Source organism: Lepisma saccharinum, chromosome 20 (genome assembly GCF_977018435.1).
Source record: "Lepisma saccharinum chromosome 20, izLepSacc3.1, whole genome shotgun sequence".
Taxonomy (NCBI): domain Eukaryota; kingdom Metazoa; phylum Arthropoda; class Insecta; order Zygentoma; family Lepismatidae; genus Lepisma; species Lepisma saccharinum.
The window spans coordinates 55,432,467-55,451,648 of record NC_139248.1 but is presented as its reverse complement, the minus strand read 5'-3'; the positions used below and the strand labels follow the sequence as shown (position 1 = coordinate 55,451,648).

Below are 19,182 nucleotides of genomic sequence, written 5' to 3'. Positions count from 1 at the left end.
TATCACCACAGGAAGAAATCAGCCTCATTTTCGCATAACTGCAGCCCAATCACTTTGCCAGCTCGAATTCTTCAAAAATAAGGCTGAAAATATGGTAATGGTCAGTGGTGAACATTATCGCAAAATGACCACAGAGTTTTAATGGCCGTAATTTGATGGCGTTACCTGTCACACTTCATGTGAACTGACTCAAATTGCAGCAGAAATTTTGTGGTTGTTGGATCGCATGGACCACAACTGGGCCACCAAAATCTTGCACTTGCTTCCTGTGGGGTTAAATGAAATCTCAAGTCTATATCAATAATCACAACTATTCTGGACCTGAAAACAAAGATTCAACATGGCATTGGCAAAATTAAGCTGCAAATGTGGGAAAACGTCATGAAAAATGTTGCCAGAAGAGTTGTGGGGGATATTTGTCCTATATTGTATTCCATACTTCATGGCAATGTCTTAATTTCAGTTTGAAATAAAAATTATACCACATTTTCACTAAATTTTGAGTTCTATTACAAAATTAAATTGTACATTCTCATTGGGACACCCTTTAGTTACCACATATTTTTCAATAAGTCAGATTTTCCACAGACTGTAGTCAGGAGTAAATTGCATATGTTTTGACCTCATTGAAAAATATGCCGGAATTCCTACAGCTTCACTCTATACTGAAAATCAACCTTGCATCGCATATTTTAATGTTTCCATAAACAATGGCAATTTCCTCCCAATTTTATGTAAGAAACTTACATTAAAAGATTCGATAACAGGTAACTAATGATATTGCATTTATTGCAGTTAACTCCACGTACAAAATGATTAGAAAGAGACAAGCATACCAAATATGTACATATGCATATTTAAGACTGCGAAAGTAAACATGAAGATGTATAAAATTTTTACATGTGTTACCAATATTATATCAATGTTGATATAAAAACATCGCACTACATAAATGTGCAGAAAATGCAGTTAAAGTGTAGCATTCTTGTCTTTCATATAAAGCCAAATGAAGTTTAAAAACAAATTATAAAAATTGCTAAATATGATATTCAGTGCAAAATAATATTAAAAATTATATATTGACAAGACAGGAATGAAAAACTACCTAGAATTTGCAGCTTCTACTGAACTACAGGTTGAAAATTCTTCACTCTGTCATTTGAAAATACTAGACATAGAATGTCTCTGGAAAGGAATTAAAAACAACACATAGCATACACTACATTTCTCCAAATTAAGTACACTAATAGACAGAATAGGCTGGATTAAAGTTTATGCCACAGTCTTATAATTAAGAGTGCTAATTTTAGGCAAAAAATCCTGCATAATTAGCAAATGCACTACTTATGAAGTGTTTTAATTATAATTTAAAATTTTTATGACTGACATGCTCACTTGCTGTGTACAAAGAAACAAGATTATTCATTGTAAATATTCAATCACTATAGAGCAGATAAAACATACTATGGCAACTGGCAATTTACCACAGTAGCTGCTGTAGATGTTCAAAATAAATACTACCATGATTCATTCTTACACACTGACAAACTTAGCCGTGCACGAGCACACACACAAACCTTCTAAAATAATTGTTTTTAAAAAAAATCACAGGAAACTTGGTCTATGAAGGTGAATTCGTCTTGGGAACCTGGTAGCATCTGGCAAGTTCTGGAAGACTCTGACCACCATGCGATCTTGCAGCACATGTCTTTTCACTCAGCTCTCTCACTAATAGGTCCCATCCTAGTGTTTACCTACAATAAATTTCAGTGTTACAAACTCACTCCACATGTAGCTTACCAAAAACAAATACAAAGTTATGTACACAAGGTACTACGCATCATATTGACTAATCCATATTGATAGATTGATTGAAATAAAATTGCTGGGTGCTTCGGTACATTAGGCCATTTTGCACCCTCCAATGTGTATGGAGAAATATTACCTTATCTAAAATTCTTACTGAAAATGTTAGGTACTCTAGTATTATACAGACTACCTCATTTGTCTACGAAATTATATTCCCCTTGCAAACATGAGTCATTCGGTTAGGTTTGGTTAGATTCCATAAGTGGGAATCGTATTTGGCGGAATGCATGTGGCGATCGGCAGTGGCTGAGTCCAGTGTCGACGCTTTCAACGAGCTTCTCTGTGCTATAGCGGACTTCTGGAAATCACAATTAACAAAAGGATAAGTGTATGATTTATAATATATTGTAAACTTTCAAATACAGTATTCCTATTATGTCCATTAATGTTTCTTTTGCTTTCCCAGAAAACAGACCGTCTGAAATGAGGTAGTCTGTATAATACTAAAGTACCATATGTTAGAACAAGGGGTGTAAAAAAGTGAAAAGTGCAAAGTTGTACAGGGACCTGCACAAGACAAACAACACAATAAAAAGTAAGAATTTACTAAAAAGTTCCGCACAGACAGTGGAACAGACCAGCTCTTCACCAAAACCGGATGGCCACTATAGTACCAAGATAAAATTAAAGTATAATTCCACGTTTTCAAGGCGAACTTTCCACAAATTCAACAGCACAAGCAGAGGTTTTCTACATTTCAACCTTGCGTATTACTACATCTCCCCCCCCCCACCCACACAGACATATTAACAATATAAAGGGTCTGTGCGATTCCAATGTATCCCAAAAAATCTAATTCAACTGAGTTAAACGGTATATACATTTAATTTAAGTTTCGGAGTTTACATACTCAGAATAGAAATACATGTAGCAATACAAGTCACAAATGTTACAGGATATAATAATCTATCCAAGATTGTTAATTGTATAAGAATTTCAAATTTACTTCGTAAATTTCAAGGTACCTTATCTTGCAATAACCTTCCATCTGTCTACAAAGGATATGAACAAAGCAAACAGATTGAGAAAATTCTATTTTATTTTCTTTCTTCCTCAATAAAAGCTAAACTGTGATAAACTTGCCTCAGGGCATTAATAAAGAAGAATAAATTCAGTGGAATTTGATCAATAAAAGTTGCAATTTTTCACATCTACGAAGAAAAAGTTAAGCAGAATTCCCTGCGAGTATCCACCCTGAAAAAGCTAAACATATTGGAGAAAACACGGTTGTCATCTGCCAACAGCGATGGCAAACAGTTGGGAAGATTAAAAGTCTGTCTGAGGAAAGCAAAATTCAACAAGAATATGTTGAATACTTAAAAAGACATTACAAACACGACACATCGGAGGGTCCAGCCCTTGCGGCAAGTGACCATGGGTTAGACGGATGCCTCCAATACACAGTCGAGTGAGAAGTAGTTCTTCTCAACGAGAGGGATGGGACGAGGAACACCAAGCACCTATTGTGAGCTTAACAACATGAAGCTTTGTCCCAATTACTGCATCCCACTCTTCCTGCCAAGTGTCAAGAAGGCAACAACGAAACACATTTTCCAGGTCGCTAGATGGCAAAAGTGGACAAGAAGGTCACCAGCATCTGTAGTAGCAGACTTGGCGGCAGCATCAGCTGCTTTGTTTTGCGATTCCAGACTCTGAAGCACACTGGTCAAATCACTGCAGACAAGCACTTGTCAGAGCATTGAAGTCAGCAAAGTCCAGACCTTCTAGGATGGCGTACATCTGCCGTATATATGAAACAGGCAGGATGTAACAAGAAACTGGAACTTTGAGAGTCCATGACAAAAGTACAACCAACTGATTCGACCCATCCATAAAAACACTAAATTGGGGTACTACATGCGAAGCTTTAAAAACATGTAGAAGGCTGAGAACCCTCCGACAAGAGAACTTTAACTGGCGAAGGTGAGATTACCAGGTTAACTTCTTATAGAAAATGAGGTCGAGAAATCGAACCTGATTCACAAAACACAGGGGCAATCTCCCCATGTACAGGTCAGGGTGAAGATGGCAGGTACGTTGACAAAAATGAATGCACAAGGATTTCTCGGATAATATACTGAAACCAGTTTGGGAGGACCGTTCAGCCAAACTGTTAATGGTCAGTTGGAGATGACTCGAGATTCCGTAGCAGTAAAACATGGTGAAGCCGTGAACATAGAGGAGACCACGTACAGGGACAAGAATGTTTGCCACAACACTGTTCACAGCTATGGCTACCAGTCACAATAAGTACACTTCCCTGCAGGACACCGTTCTCTTGTTGAAAATCCGAATATGAGTTCCCAACACGTACGCAGAAATATCGATCAGATAAGAAGTCTTTGATAAAGTACTCCATGTGGCCACAGACAACCCAAGAGTGGAGCTGCTTGATTATACAAACTTGCCACGTTGTGTCACAGGTCTTTTGGAGGTCAAAAAAGACTGCAACTACATGTTCCTTGTTTCCAGCTGAACCAGATGATCCACCATGGAGCAGTTGGAGCGAAACACATTGAAAGTTGTTAATAAGAGAGTTTCCCTCCAAGAACCAAGTGAGACGCTTGTTGATCATGCACTCCATTAATTTTCACACAGCTAGTTAAGGCAATCGGCCTGTAACTAAAGGCTGTGGTCCGATCTTTGCCTGGTTTCAGGATAGGAATAATAATAATAGTATCTGTCCAACCAAAAGCCTGTTAAAAACTGAGAAGGAAGACCTTAGCAGTACTGGGGAGATGATGCAGATCTCGTAGTTGATCCTGCCCACTCCAGGAGCTGTATTCTTTGAATCCCTAAGCACGTTATCAAACTACCATTCACTGAATGGAGAGTTGTAGGGCTCTGTGTTATTACTTCAGAAAACTAGAGAACTTTGTTATTGTAGGTCCTTCTCACAACTGAAATGTGGCTATTGATTTTCGGAACTGGAAGCATGAGAAGACTGAGAGGCCAGGATATTTGCTGTCTCCAGAATTGGTATATCCATATTGATAGAAAGAATTAAACCTTAAAGCAATTAGTTTTTTAAAAAAATAAATAAAAGTAAAGCAAACTAAGATTTTTTTAAAAAAAAATGCCTTTAAGAATAACAATCTCAATCAGATTTAAGATTATGTATATTTCGTGATTTGCTTTTAAAAGATCTTGCCTAATCAGGAATCGTGGTATTACTGAAAAAAATATTAACTATTCACCACTTTAAAACAAACCAGGTTAAGGAAACGTGAACATCTTGATACATGATGTTACCATCATAGAGGCCATGTGACATAACAAAATGATTTTGTCAGAAACAAATTCTAACCCATTTTGACGTCACATGACTAATTACCATTTTAAAAATACAGTTGGGAGCCAAATATTGGGAACTTCAAGGTGGCCGCATTACTAACATACCCGAACAAGTTAATATAAGATCCGAACCACTATGTGCCTCCACCGGGAATCGAACCTGGGACCCTTTGATTACAAGGCAACGATGCTACCCACCACTGTGCCATCGGGAAGGCCCTTATAAACCTCAACAGATGATGGGTGTGTATGATATATCTTGAAATGGTTGTGTTTTACAGAGACATAAATAAACAGAGTAATGAACACACCTATTATTCTTATGAATGCTAATTACTGAGTGATACGTACTACACTAGTGCTTCATAATTATGTGCTACTCATTCATTCTATCTGGACAACATAGTTTGAATCTGACAATTAGGTTCTGGATTATTGACTGACATTCTCAAGCATCTGATGATCAAATATATGAATGAAATATAAGGGCAAAACAGCAGATGGGGCACTAGTTGCCTATTAATGCATTGATTGAAATACAAAAAAAATATGTTTCCAAGAACAGAGGGGTTAAATTTATAATTAAATTAAATTATTAAAATAGTATATTAATTGTAAATTTATTGGATTTTGTCATGAATATTGTGTTTATGAATCAGTAGGCAACATTGTTGTTCTTTGGGATTGTAGAGTTGGATTCTATTGATTGAGTTGGTGTTTTTAAATCCACTTTATGCACAGTGGCTAATCAGGACTGGGCCTACAGTTAAAGTGGGTTCCGAACCACTATGTGCATCCACTGGATATCGAACCCGGGACCCCTTGTTTACAAGGTGACCACACTACCACTGTGCCATCGGGGAGGCCCCAAGTTGGAAGTTATATTCACTTGTGTGAACATTTGAGCTTCAGGTTAAGGTAACAGAGGTACTTTACTTCACTTTAACACATCTCCGTGAGCAAAAAACAGAAAACGTTGATAAACAATATTCATAAACCATGCAAAAGTTGACTTTTTAGATAGGGTACAGATGACACAGAGGCTTTAAATCTGATTTCAATATTTAGATGCCATAAAAATAATATAAGTAACATGCAGGCACCCAAGTTGAAAATGTAATCACAAAAATTTGACTCAACATCAATAAAATTAAATATCAAAACTATTGTACATGAAAACCACAAATTAACCACGTGTCTGCTGTTTTCAGAACTTCACACAAAAGAAAAATGATAACTGTAATCTGATTTGAATTAATATTGTACTCTTATACTGCAACATGTCTTGAAAAGGTGAAACATTTGTCAGGTTTAACATTGTTGATACCGACTGGTACTGTGAAACTAAGAGTTCAGATTGAAACACCAAATCAAGCCTCCATTGTTGTAGTTCTTTCTTGTATTTCACTGTCAGCTATTTTTATAATTGGCATTCAAACATACAGGGTGTTCCAAAATGAATATCGGAGTTTCAATGAAATGTATCTTCTATTACATATACATTACAGAAATGAAACATACCTTAAAAGGAAAGGTAACTCAAACAGTTTTTGTTTCTACTTCGCAGATGATGTTTCGTAACTCCGCCTCAGCACGGCGCTAGTAGTAAAGATGGAGATGACTCATGAGCGTAAAGCCTTTGTCTCTTGGAATTCGCAAGGTGAAACTCAGCAATTGGAGCACAACGTACTTTTCGGCGGGAATATGGATGTGATCCCCCTTCGGATAACAACATCCGAAGATGGTACAACCAATTTAAGAATACGGGATGCCTGTGCAAAGTGAAGAGCTCCGGAAGACCACGTCTACCAGATGAGCACGTGAAACAGGTCAGAGCAAGTTTCGGTCGGAGTCCCAGGAAATCTGTAAAGCGGGCGAGTCGAGAACTGTCAATGCCGTCCACCACTGTTTGGAGGGTGTTACGAAAGATATTGCACATGAGGACGTACCGTCTACATCTGTTACAGGCCCTAAAGCCTGAAGATAATGTGACCCGTGCCAACTTCTGCGAAAATGTACTGGACATGGAAGATGATTTTCTTACAAGTGTGATCTTTAGTGATGAAGCCTCATGTCATCTTACTGGACGAGTGAATACGAAAATCCACACCAAACAGTGCAGCACATGAGGGATTCGCCAAAAGTGAACGTCTTTTGTGCTCTATCCAAAGAACAAGTGTATGGACCTTTCTTCTTTGTGGAAAACACTATCACTGGTACTGCGTATTTGGACATGCTCCAGCAATGGTTCTACCCTCAACTGGATCGTTAGCAAAAAAGAAACATCATCTGGCATCCGCCCCCACACTTTCATCGTGAAGTACGGAATTGGTTGAATGCTGTTTTTCCCCAACGATGGATCTGTCGTCTTTGTGAGGATGCCGTGGCTCTTCTGCAATGGCCCCCAAGATCTCCCGACCTCACCCCCTGCGATTTCTTTTTGTGGGGGTATGTAAAGGATAGTGTATAAGTGCCACCGCTACCTGCCGACCTCCCTGAATTGCAACGCGGGATTTGTGCAGCTGTGGAGTCTGTTACAACAGACATGCTAGTTTCAGTGTGGGAAGAAATTGCCTACAGACTAGATGTGTGCCGTGTCACAAGGGGATCCCACATTGAACACTTGTAACTTGTGACAAAAAACTGTTTGAGTTACCCTTCCTTTTAAGGTATGTTTCATTTCTGTAATGTATATGTAATAGAATATACACTTAATTAAAACCCCGATATTCATTTTGGAACACGGTGTATATGCAGAAGAGCAGCACAAACTAACCAAAACAAGAAAAAAGCTGTTAAATAAAAAAGGGAAATTACGTATATTGTATGGCACACTTTCAAGACCAATTGGATCAACATGAACCCATAAAAAATGTATTTGAGTTTTCCCTGGATGCCACAAGATTGAGTGATCAGATCAATTTATTACAGAAAAAAAAAAAACTGAAAAAGTCTCAATTCCTTATTCAGAACGACCCAGTGAAGTGCAGACCACCCTGTCAGTGTTTGTGCTATCGGCAAGCGAGGAAGTATGTTGGCACTGTAGACTGTCAGTGAATCAAGCGTACAAGTTTTAAAACTAGTTTAAAGAGTGATTTATTTGTGACATGGAACATTTATACAAGGTTCATTCAATAAATAACCAGAAAAGTACAAAAAAATCTAAAATACGACCGTGATTGTTATTTTGAGAAGGCATCTGTAAGCTATTCATAGGTGGGGCTGTCATGCCTGCCTCGCACATGGGATGCTAGGAAACAGTTACACAAGATGGCAGCACCCTTACAGGAGTGCTCCAAGCTGGAGCAACGAAGTGTCATAAGATTTTTGTTGAGTGAAGGCGTGAAACTGATAGAAATTCATCGCTGCATGACAGTTCAGTATGGTGACAGCTGTATGAGTTGATCACAAGTTTTATTTTATTAACCAGTGTTTAAGATTTGTGTGTGTCCAGGTCGCTCTGTCACTGCCGGAAAGGTCATGTTAACTTTGTTTTGGGACCACATGGGGTCAATTCTTTAAACATTACATGCCCAGAGGTCATAATGTAAACAGTGCCACCTACTCCAACCCTTGCGCGAGAAACTGAAATCAGACATTCTCCAGAGACAACGTGGTCTGTTGTCGAACTGGTGTGTTTTTGTTCCATGACAACGCGAAACCACACACTGCCAGTGTCACATTGTCTCCATTGAGGACCAAAATATTTTTTTTCTGTGGAATCCGTGCCCTTATCAAGTGCTGGCGTAGGTGCATTGAACTTTGGGGGGGACCCAATGTTGAAACATAGTACAGTACTTTTGGTGCTTGTGATAAATATTGGTTACAACATATTTTTCGTTATATATTGAATGAGCCTTGTACCTGGGAATCTTGTTTCAACATCACGTGACCATTGAGTTAACACACATGAATCAAAAATACATGCTGGACAGTAGAAATCATTTGCTGAGCCATAAACACTTTGAGGTTGAATACAGTAGAAAAACAACACGTAACAAGCACCCTATCACTTCACAGTCACCAGACTAATAAACACTACACAATACAAAACAAGGACCTTATCACTTCACAGTCTCCTGCCTACTTTCAGGACATCCGTAAAAAACAGTTTCCTGCACCCCCCCCCCCTCAACAGCTTACGTTAGTGGGTGTCTTAGTGTGTGCTCATCGAAAGAGACTGGTATGAACACCTCCTTTATAAATTGTGTAAGTAAATCACTTTTAAAATAATTACGGAAATTGTTGACGGCAGTCTACACTTCAATGGATCATTCTGTATAAAAAATAGAGTTTAGAAGCTGTTTCTCAAGCATGGAAAATTTATTTCCAGGCGAGAGGATCAACACGTGAAAATTACTATCTTAAATGATCCAATTTCATTAGTCTATCAGTAACAGCATTTTAAGTGAATCTCCATAGCCAGTTATGACATCTTTTCATTGAGCACAAAACAACTATTTTGATGAAGATACAAGGTTTTCATTATTGTCCTATGTTTTCATATAGCACTAAAAAAAATAATTATGCATTGGAAACAAAAATATGATGAAGATTGAAAGTTCAAATAATACAAACAAAGGAATGTGGGATGTAATAAATGAAAACAAAGTAATAAAAAAAACCACATGCAAATAATGTAAAATTATGCACAAATGATATTGAAATACTGATCCATTTGCAGTGTGGGAAACAAAGACAAATATTTGCCATTTCACACAGACCTCAATGTATTTGACGTGTGGCACAACCGACGTCCAGGCGGTACTTCTATTCTCGCCAAACCTTCTCAAGCATGTCTCCTATGTGATGTTTCTGATGGGACTCTGTGTGCGATCTATGCCAGTGGGGTTTCATCCAAGACAATGCTTACGTTCCTACCACTCCCACACACTGTCAGAATTGCAAAAGGTGAATCAAAAATGTCACACGAGGCCCTGGTGACGGGACCTGAATCTTCTGTAGGACTCTTATTGTGTCTAGAGCTGCAGAAAATCTGGCTTTTTTCCCTGACCTGTTAATAATTTCTTCTTGTCTTACATATGTATGTGTCACCAATGACTTGGTGGTAATGCTGCTGTCTTGCAATCAACGGGGAAGCAGGTTCATACCTAAACGCAAAGCCATGAAAATAGATGGCTGGGCAGTATTGGACTGTGTGGCAACATCAACCAGGCCGAATTGCATAGTTGGAGCGTCAGACTCACCTCTCTCTGGGGCACGTGGGTCATCTCTGATCTTTTGAGCAAATACTGTCAGTGTGTATCACATGGATTACAAATACCAAGTCTACAAGATTTTTTATTATCTTAAACCTCCGAACAGACGAAGCTGTGCTCCAATGTGGGAACAGTTCGAACTTCTGTCAACTGCCTAATTTCATGGCCGCATGTTTAATGGAGATACACAGGATAATGATTCAGATTAAATTCTAAAACTGAATGTTCATTCCTAATCAGCATATCTGATCATAAAATGGACTTAAAACAAATTTTCTCCCCAACCACTTCCAACTCTAGCTGTGCCATACATATAAGTTTGTGATTGTCTCCATCATTGTGACTAGCTAAAAGGGGCAGAAAAACAATGTAAAATAACTTCATTCATTCATTCATTCCACAAAAGCAAACACACGAACAAGATCATATACTGTTCATTATTGAAAAGAAAGTAATGGAAATTTTTGTAAACAAACTAGAAATATAAATAAAAACTAAATTTGAAAATTCCGGATACAGTGGTGGCAGGGCACCCTGTATTAGCCTACCCCCAATTAAAATCAAAGAGGACCCAAGTTCCTTGTTTTATTGCGATTTGATCATGCTACGAATGCAATTTTAACATGGTTGAATTTTGATTTACTTCTGCTAACACATACTGCGGAGTTTTAGCAATTACTCAAGATTTTGTCCAATATATATGCTTTTGTAGTTAGAGTTAGATCAGGCAGGCAAGGTTCGGTTCTCTTAGCATTAAAATAAAGGACCTAAATGCATTCTACTAAGGTTCCGAATTAGATCTACATTAATTCCCACTAGTCTACGATACAATCGCTTGTCGACAGAAAATACATTGTCCATGGGAAGCGTGCATGCTTACCTAAGGTAATTTCTAAGTATTTTTTCTCTTCAACATAAATAACTTTTTTTTAAATTCAAACAGTGCTCATTACTTAAAGGAAGGTTCAAATTTCGTGTGACAATGATTGCCAAAATTCTACGATAATTATTCTTCCTGTTAAGAAGAATTTGAAAAAAAAACCTAAAACAATCTGAACCGTTACTGTGAACAGCCCCAAGCCAATTAAAAAAACAAAAACATCACAGCTAAAACATAACCACCATAAAGAAAAAAATACCAGTGTACACACAAAATTTCCTCGCACCCACCACCAGCAGGACCGATTTTTATGTAGCCACATGTGAAATATGTACATAAATAAAAATCTCAAATATGTAAAAAAATATATAAATATATTGAAGTATGTAAAAATATGTGCATATTAAAATATCTAAAATATTCATATTATTTCTCAGCTGCTTTTCTAGGTTACTGGCAGTAGAAAAAGTGTGATTACTACACTAACTTCTCATTATTACTTTATTTTAAGAACTGATCTTCAAATAATAAAATTGTAATGTGCTAAATTACACTGGAAAGTTCATAATCCAATAAACTGATAACGTGAATGACAACAGTCACTATTTCAAGAATCAGCAGCAGTGAAGAAAAAAAAAGTCATTTTCAACATGAATTCACGGCTTAAATGATGTAGAGCGAAAGTAATGTTACGGACCTGCCACAATCAAATAAAAATTAGACTTTTGGAGAAATAAAAGTTTCAACGCTTGTCCCACAATCATAGCTCCTTACTTTGATGAAAAATTAGGGCGGAATGGTTAGCAGTGCATGCATGCCATGACATGGGTGTTCTTAAAGAGTGTGAGTCTTGAATTTCATCATATCATCACTCACCTTCATCTTTGTGAAAAAGTGGCAGAAAAGTGAATTAAAATAAAGCAAATCAATCACAAAAACCAGAAAGATGTAATAAATCTCAAAATATGTAACATTAAATTTACATATATTGTTCGTAAAGTCCAAAATGACTAATACTTGCAATTAATGCTTACCTACATAAAAAGGAAAAAAATATGTAATTACATAAAAATCTGGGCCCTAGTCATCAGTACTAATGACAATCCTGCTATAATATAAAATTAAGAATAACGTAACCACATACAACTTACTTCCCACTAAATTTACTATTCTTTCTGATGCGATGCCTTCCAAAAGCAGCAATCAAATAGCACATTATATATAATTTCGCAAATGAGGTTCGTATCACACTGAGTTTGCAATGACAATGTTATATAAATAGTACAATATAAAACCACTTATTACTTCACAACAATGCATCACTGGGAGCTACAAATAGCAGAAAATATTCACATGAAACACAATCTTCATAAACCACCCTTCCCTTGTGGGTATCCAAAAGGTCACAACCACCATGTGTTGGATGATTTTCATAAAGTGTAGAAAAGGATGAAGAATTTCTTTACGATAATTTTTCATGTAAAAATAAATTTTAGTACAATTTACCCTCTGTACTTAGACTAGAAAGTGAAAAAATGTGCATCGTTTATGAGGATTATGTTCTTTATTAACGTTAATGTGTTATGGTAAAGTAAAGTAACTACAGACATAAATCGAAATCGACCCATGTAAAAATTGCATTCGTAGCATGATAAAATCGCAATAAAACAAAAGGAACTTGGGCCCATAAAACATCTAACTTCCATAAATTAAAAAATAATTCAACATAATTCTCAGGAGGTCTGTCAGTCAACGGTCATCCTATACATGTAGAAGAAAAACGTTGAAATAGCAACACCTGGTTAACGTAAACTATTCCCTCGCAAGAGATTACACGGAATTGTTCTACACTGTTCATTCATAAAAGGCTGCAGCAAATTGCACCAGGCGGCGAGGAGAGCAGAAAGTGCAGAAAACCAGAAATTACATAATCAGATATCTGTAGTATTTGGGGAAGTAATTTTAATGCCAACATCCCCTCACATCTACGTCAAGTGATATATTAGCAGTAGCAGTCCATACTCGAACACCTACTATTTTTCCAACCTCTTGGTGGCCTTTACGAAAATAAATACACATTGATATAAGTGTGCTGTTTATACTTATTTTGTATTTTTTTCCAGGTTGGAAAACCTCATGAACCATGTATGGCAAGGTTAGGTTAGGCAAAGTTAAAATTGTCATGTTCTTGGAAAACAACGGTGTGGTTGGAAACACTGGCCGGGGTTTACACACGCAACATTTGATTAGTGGAAGGACATAGAGGCAACAGCTTTCGTGCACTGGAGAGACATTAATGTTTGAAAAAAACATAATTTACCGGTGAAATAAATTAACCGATGAGAAAAAACACTTCCACGACCTTTCAAAAGTGTACGGAAAGCCAATTCGGTAAGTACTTTCTCCTGTAAAATTGAAGAAATAAGTTTTGCGGATACGAAAATTTTACCTGCTGTTTAAAACCTGGTGAAAATAGCTCCAAAGCTAGGTGAAGCTAGTCACTCTGTTGATATAAACCACTATTACGACATGCAGACGAGTTAAATATGGTGCTGTTAGTATTCCTGAATTTATCTGTGTATGGGGTAACAATATGTTAAAAAATCACACACAGAATTCATTTCGCTTATGAGGATCACACATATGAACTAGATACTTACCCTTTTATTTTGTTAGTTAAAAGAAAAGTTTAAAAAAAACTTTGTGAAGGGGCTTACTCTGTTGAAGGTATACCATGCTATGAATATCTGTACAAATGATCACATGCTTTGGGCAACTTCAACTATTACATTACAAAATGTCTTTACACATACGAAACAAAAACAGTTTAATAAAAGAAAAAAAATCTAAATACCTGTTACAGAATACTGCTGTGCCTCATTTTCAAGCAATGGTTAGGCATCATCTTGTTCCACTTGAATCACACCAACAGCAATCGTAAAATATTAGCAACAACAATGTTCCTCTCTTCACTCGCATGCAAGCACAAATTTTAGTAAAAGTCCAATAACATACTAGTGGGCAGTGTGTAAAGAAAGTTTGGGTCCTCGTAAGCATGCCATGTCTCTACTAGAAATATACAACACATCCAGCACTTACTGAACTTGGGATACTTGCTTGCTGGCAGGATTGACCTTGTTAGAAATGAGTCCATGTATCTTCTCCAATGCATACTGAAGACGCCATTGCAAACTTGGTGTGCAGCCGTATTTCTCGATCAGGGAGAAGCGGAAAGTTCTGAAGTTCTTGTTTTCATCAATGAATGTGACGGCACCCATGAGAGGACACAGAATTAACTTAGCATGATCCTCAAAGAAGTTGATTTGGACTGTGCCATTGGATAGGTGCATGACTACCGCTCGTCTCGTGCGGAACCAGTGGAGAAGGATTGGCATTCTGCTCAAGTCATCCCTCTCCCTCACTTCAACAGAAGCACCAGCCTTAACAAGATGATCATTCATGTATCGCTGGAAGTACGAGAGCAGCTTGATCTTCTTCGCCAAATGCTGAGGATAATCTTCGAAGGTGTGGTAGTTTTCTTCACCATGCTGATCGATGTAGTGAACGTTCTTCCCATTTGCAAGCAACACAACCTTGCTTGCATCGTTGTACACTACACCAATGCTATCGTCACACAACTGATAGCCAAAACCATACTTGTCAGAATAGTCAACCCACTTCGCAATCCATACCATAGGCTGCGCTGCAGGATCTTCGGCTTCATCCATGTTTACGAGTTCTGGAGGACGTTGAGATGGTTTACATGCCACCAGAGCAGTCATCTGATCTTTCAGATTTATCAAATGACTATTGCCCTCATTCCTGACTTTTGTTCCTCTTATTTTCAGACTTGAATCTGGCTTCTTTGCTGCTGGAACAATCATCTCAACTGCTGGCTTATTTAAATCAATAAGCGGCTTCCTAGATCTTACATTGATGCTACCTCTACCGAGGATATCAAAGCGCGGATCCATTGTTAAGCATGACACTGGTAGTTCATGTGGAATATATCCTTCATTGAAGAAATCATCACAGATTACCTCTCCAATCTTGGGTCTCTTCATGGGATCATACTGAAGCAGCTTGGAAATCAAGTTTATAGCAGATCTGGAGAGATCTCTTGGAATGGTGTACTCACATTTCTTAATTCGTGTGTATGTATCACTGAGACTGCTTGTCTCAAATGGTGGTTTCCCAACCAATAATGTATACAGGATGCATCCAATCGACCACATATCTACTTCATAACTATGACCCTTCTTCGTCAAAATTTCTGGAGCAATGTAATTTGGGGTACCACAGAGAGTTTTCTTCCGCTCTCCCTCAAATTCTACCTTTGTTGCAAGCCCAAAGTCCCCGATTTTTATTTGCATTTCATCATTGAGGAACAAATTCCCCAGCTTTAAATCACGATGAATAATTCTGTTTTCATGCAAATAATGAACTCCCATCAACAGCTGCATGAGAAAATACCTAGCTTCCGGCTCTGTTACCTTCCTGCGTCTCTTCTGCAGTTCCATTAGAGATCTCTTCCTGCACAATTCAAGGATAATGTACACATTTTTCGGGTCTTCGAAGTGACTATGAAAACCAACAATGTGCTTGTGAGTAACACTCTTATGAATTGCTATTTCCTGAGTGATTTTCTCTTTCTGGTGGTGTTTAGTTAGCAAAGTCTTGGAAACAACTTTACCTGCAAAAACGTTCCCAGTTGTAGGTTCTATCATTTCGTAGCATTTTGCAAACCCACCTTTACCGAAAAACTTTCCCTTCCTGTATGTAACTTTCGAGCTAGGATCGGTCACTAAATCGGGAATGTCCGTTACCTTGTTGTCTTTTGCCATTTCCTTTGCTAATGGCATATCTAATATCACAAACACATAAACACCAACACCAGGAACAACTACGCTCACTGAAGTCAAATAAAAAGATCAGGAATAATTACAACAGGCACTCGCATAAGATTCAAATATCAACCGCCAACCAGGTACAGTACACGCACACGCACACACGTAGAAAAGAGAAGTAGAACAAGAATCAGCAACCGCTTTGCGTTTAAAAAATTGGAATTCTGGGAAAGAAAAATGGCTGACTCCGCACGATGAACAAACGAATATCAATGTGCGAATGTGCATTTTGCTGTCAAGAACAAGTCTCTTTTATCACACAACGCTAGGACAACGTTGTGTTCTGACATCACCCGAACGAGCTTTTATTGTTAGGTTAAATGCCTAAGTTGTGGGTTAGGCTAGTTACGTTTAGTTCTCTTAGCATAAATAATACATTTGCAGTGTATTTATAATAAGAAAACTAAACCTAACAGATCTAACCTAACAACGTAAGCATTTATCACATGACGTCAGAACACCAGATTTTCCAAGTGTTGTGCGTTAAGGGAGACCCGTTAAAAACGCTGCAACTGAATCTACACTACGGAGCACTGTCTACACCGCTCAATTTGTCATAAAATGCATAAAGCACGCTGAAAGCAACTGTTACTTCAGGGAAAAAATGTTACTGGTACAATACAATAAAGTGGAACGTTCGCAATGAAACGTCTTCCACACACACGTTTGTTTACTTAAGTTGCTACTGGTACCTTACCTTGATTTTTGCAGTTTATTATAGCATATTCAAGTACGTACAATTTACAAATTGTACATAATTGATGGAACTATTAAAATTGGTAATTGTCACATCTGGCCTTAAATTAAATGAAATGTCGCCATGTAATGGCTTAAATGAAATTAAATGTCGCCACGTTATTTCACGGAACACGATCACGTAAACTGTACAAAATGGATTAGAATAAAGATTACCTACATGCCAAATGCACCTAGTTTTGAAAGCAGACTTTTATTGAAATAAGTTCTAAGTGTCATTACAATGCCCATGAACAGCAAAAAGGGTAATTAGATTTCTGTACGTTCGTTACTTATGTAAAATCGCATATTATTATGAATAAATTGCTAAGTTCATATTATGAACATAGTCTTAACCAAAACTATGAAAAATGTGATGATTATATTTCCCTGGATTCCAAAGTTCCGTGGAATTTGCAATTCTTTATGTGCCTTGCACTAATACGTAACCGTGGACGAGACGCCAATTTACCCGGTTTTAGATTGATGCATGCACATAGACCAGTTTTCTTTTTTAATACTCCTTCTTTTCGCAAAATAAGAGTCTATCCCGAATAACAAGAAACAGTAATTGTTTTCACCTTTTCACCCCTCCCCAAATAAGAAAATTTATTGAAGAATACAAAATTCGTGATTCAGTTTTACTTACCCTTTTTCCCAATAGATGGCAGCTGGATCTACCTACCGTTTGTTTGCCTTGCTGACTAGCCCCATCTGTTGACCAAATGTAAAAATGCTTGGCTCGAATATTATTATTTTTTAAGGAACCACACGTGATAGAGACAAGAACCACACACACACACTATAGGCGAGGGCGAGAAAGAGACCAATGCTTCAAGACAAGACCAGACCGAGACTTATAGTATACGAGAATCTTATCATAATGTAATATAAAGAAAGCACGGGTTGTCTCTAAAAGGGGCTCAAAAGCCGAAACACTCGGGCTATAAACAAGACGATTAGTGCTATTATTATTATTATTATTATTATTATTATTATTATTATTACCAGGGCAGAATGAATCTCCTAAGCTTCTTGTTGACAATATATTGAAATGTTTATGTTGTTGTTTTACTGTTAATAATTTACTCCGAACAGGCACGTATCCAGGAATTCCTTTCGGGGGGGGCTCAACACCAATTTTTTAAGGTGTATAGTAAGAACCTCACACTTGTATGTTTAAGACCAGTGGTGGCAATTGGGTTCAAAAACGGGGGGGGGGGGGGGCGGAGGGTGGTGCAAGGAAAGTTTATTTTCTCTTGGTAGACAAGGCTTAACATTAACAGGGCATAATATTGAGGCAAAAAAATGGGTAGCAACTATCCCTTAAATCGTCGCCGCTGTAAGGCTGTCATTTTAATCAGAACGTGAAATCGGAACATTTTTTACCACTCGACTCCTCTGTTTCCATGCATTAACATTGTGTGCCGGAACCATCTCAGTATGTGTGTTTGTCCATTTCTTCTCATCAGGCATTAAAACATCTATGGTGTATTTGAGTGTTTTTACGAAACTGTTACACATGCATGGGATGGGCAATCCACTCGACAACGCGAGATTCAAATTGTGGGCTGCCAACTGACGCAGACAGCTCTCGAATATTTCTCTCTGATTCGAGCCTGAACACCACTAACGTGTCTTGTCCTCCAATGTTTGCAGCTCTTATAAAAGCCGAAACCTACCAAATTGTTCAGATTCAAGCCTTAGCATTCACAAGTGTTCAAAAATGACTGTCACAGCTTCCGCTGTCTTGTCATATATCGGCACGAAACAAAGGAAGTCTTCTCGAATACAGCTGGATCACGAAACAATAAATGCACAATGATGAAACCTTTTGTTCCCAACACATCTAATGTTTCGTCTCCCAGTATGATCAAATGCTTATTCATTTATCTCCAGTGACGTGCCCAAGGGAGGGTTGGTGAGGTCATAACCCCATTTGATCCAGTATTCCTTTTCTTTAAAAAAAGAAGAACGTCAAAGACAGGAAAAAATTGACAAAATCAGGACTGACCACCAAAAATAGTATGGTATTTATATATATATATAAAGTATATATAAGGTATATAGTACCCCTCTCCCTTCCGAAAATCCTGGGCACGCCACTCTTTATCTCAGACACATTTTTTAAAATCAACTCACCAGAAGTTTTATCATTCCGTATTGGAGATTGAAGTAAGATGCGTTCTTCCTGCAGTTTTGGATATGATCCTTTGCGGTGCTGTCTGCCTGCCTTCACACCTAACCTTAACAAGGCCCTAATTTTCCATCCTTGTGA

At 37.7% G+C, this 19,182-nt stretch overlaps 1 protein-coding gene across 1 annotated transcript; it reads right to left on the bottom strand.

The window, feature by feature from the left end:
• Positions 1 to 266: 266 nt before the first annotated feature.
• Positions 267 to 16,320, bottom strand: polo (Serine/threonine-protein kinase polo). The gene is made up of 2 exons (XM_083141490.1): positions 14,117 to 16,320; positions 267 to 1,754 (listed from the first exon to the last, which is right to left on the bottom strand). The coding sequence occupies exon 1, from the start codon at positions 16,122 to 16,124 to the stop codon at positions 14,358 to 14,360; it is 1,767 nt and encodes a 588-aa protein (XP_082997616.1). The 5' UTR covers positions 16,125 to 16,320; the 3' UTR covers positions 267 to 1,754; positions 14,117 to 14,357.
• Between the last annotated feature and the right edge of the window lie 2,862 nt (positions 16,321 to 19,182).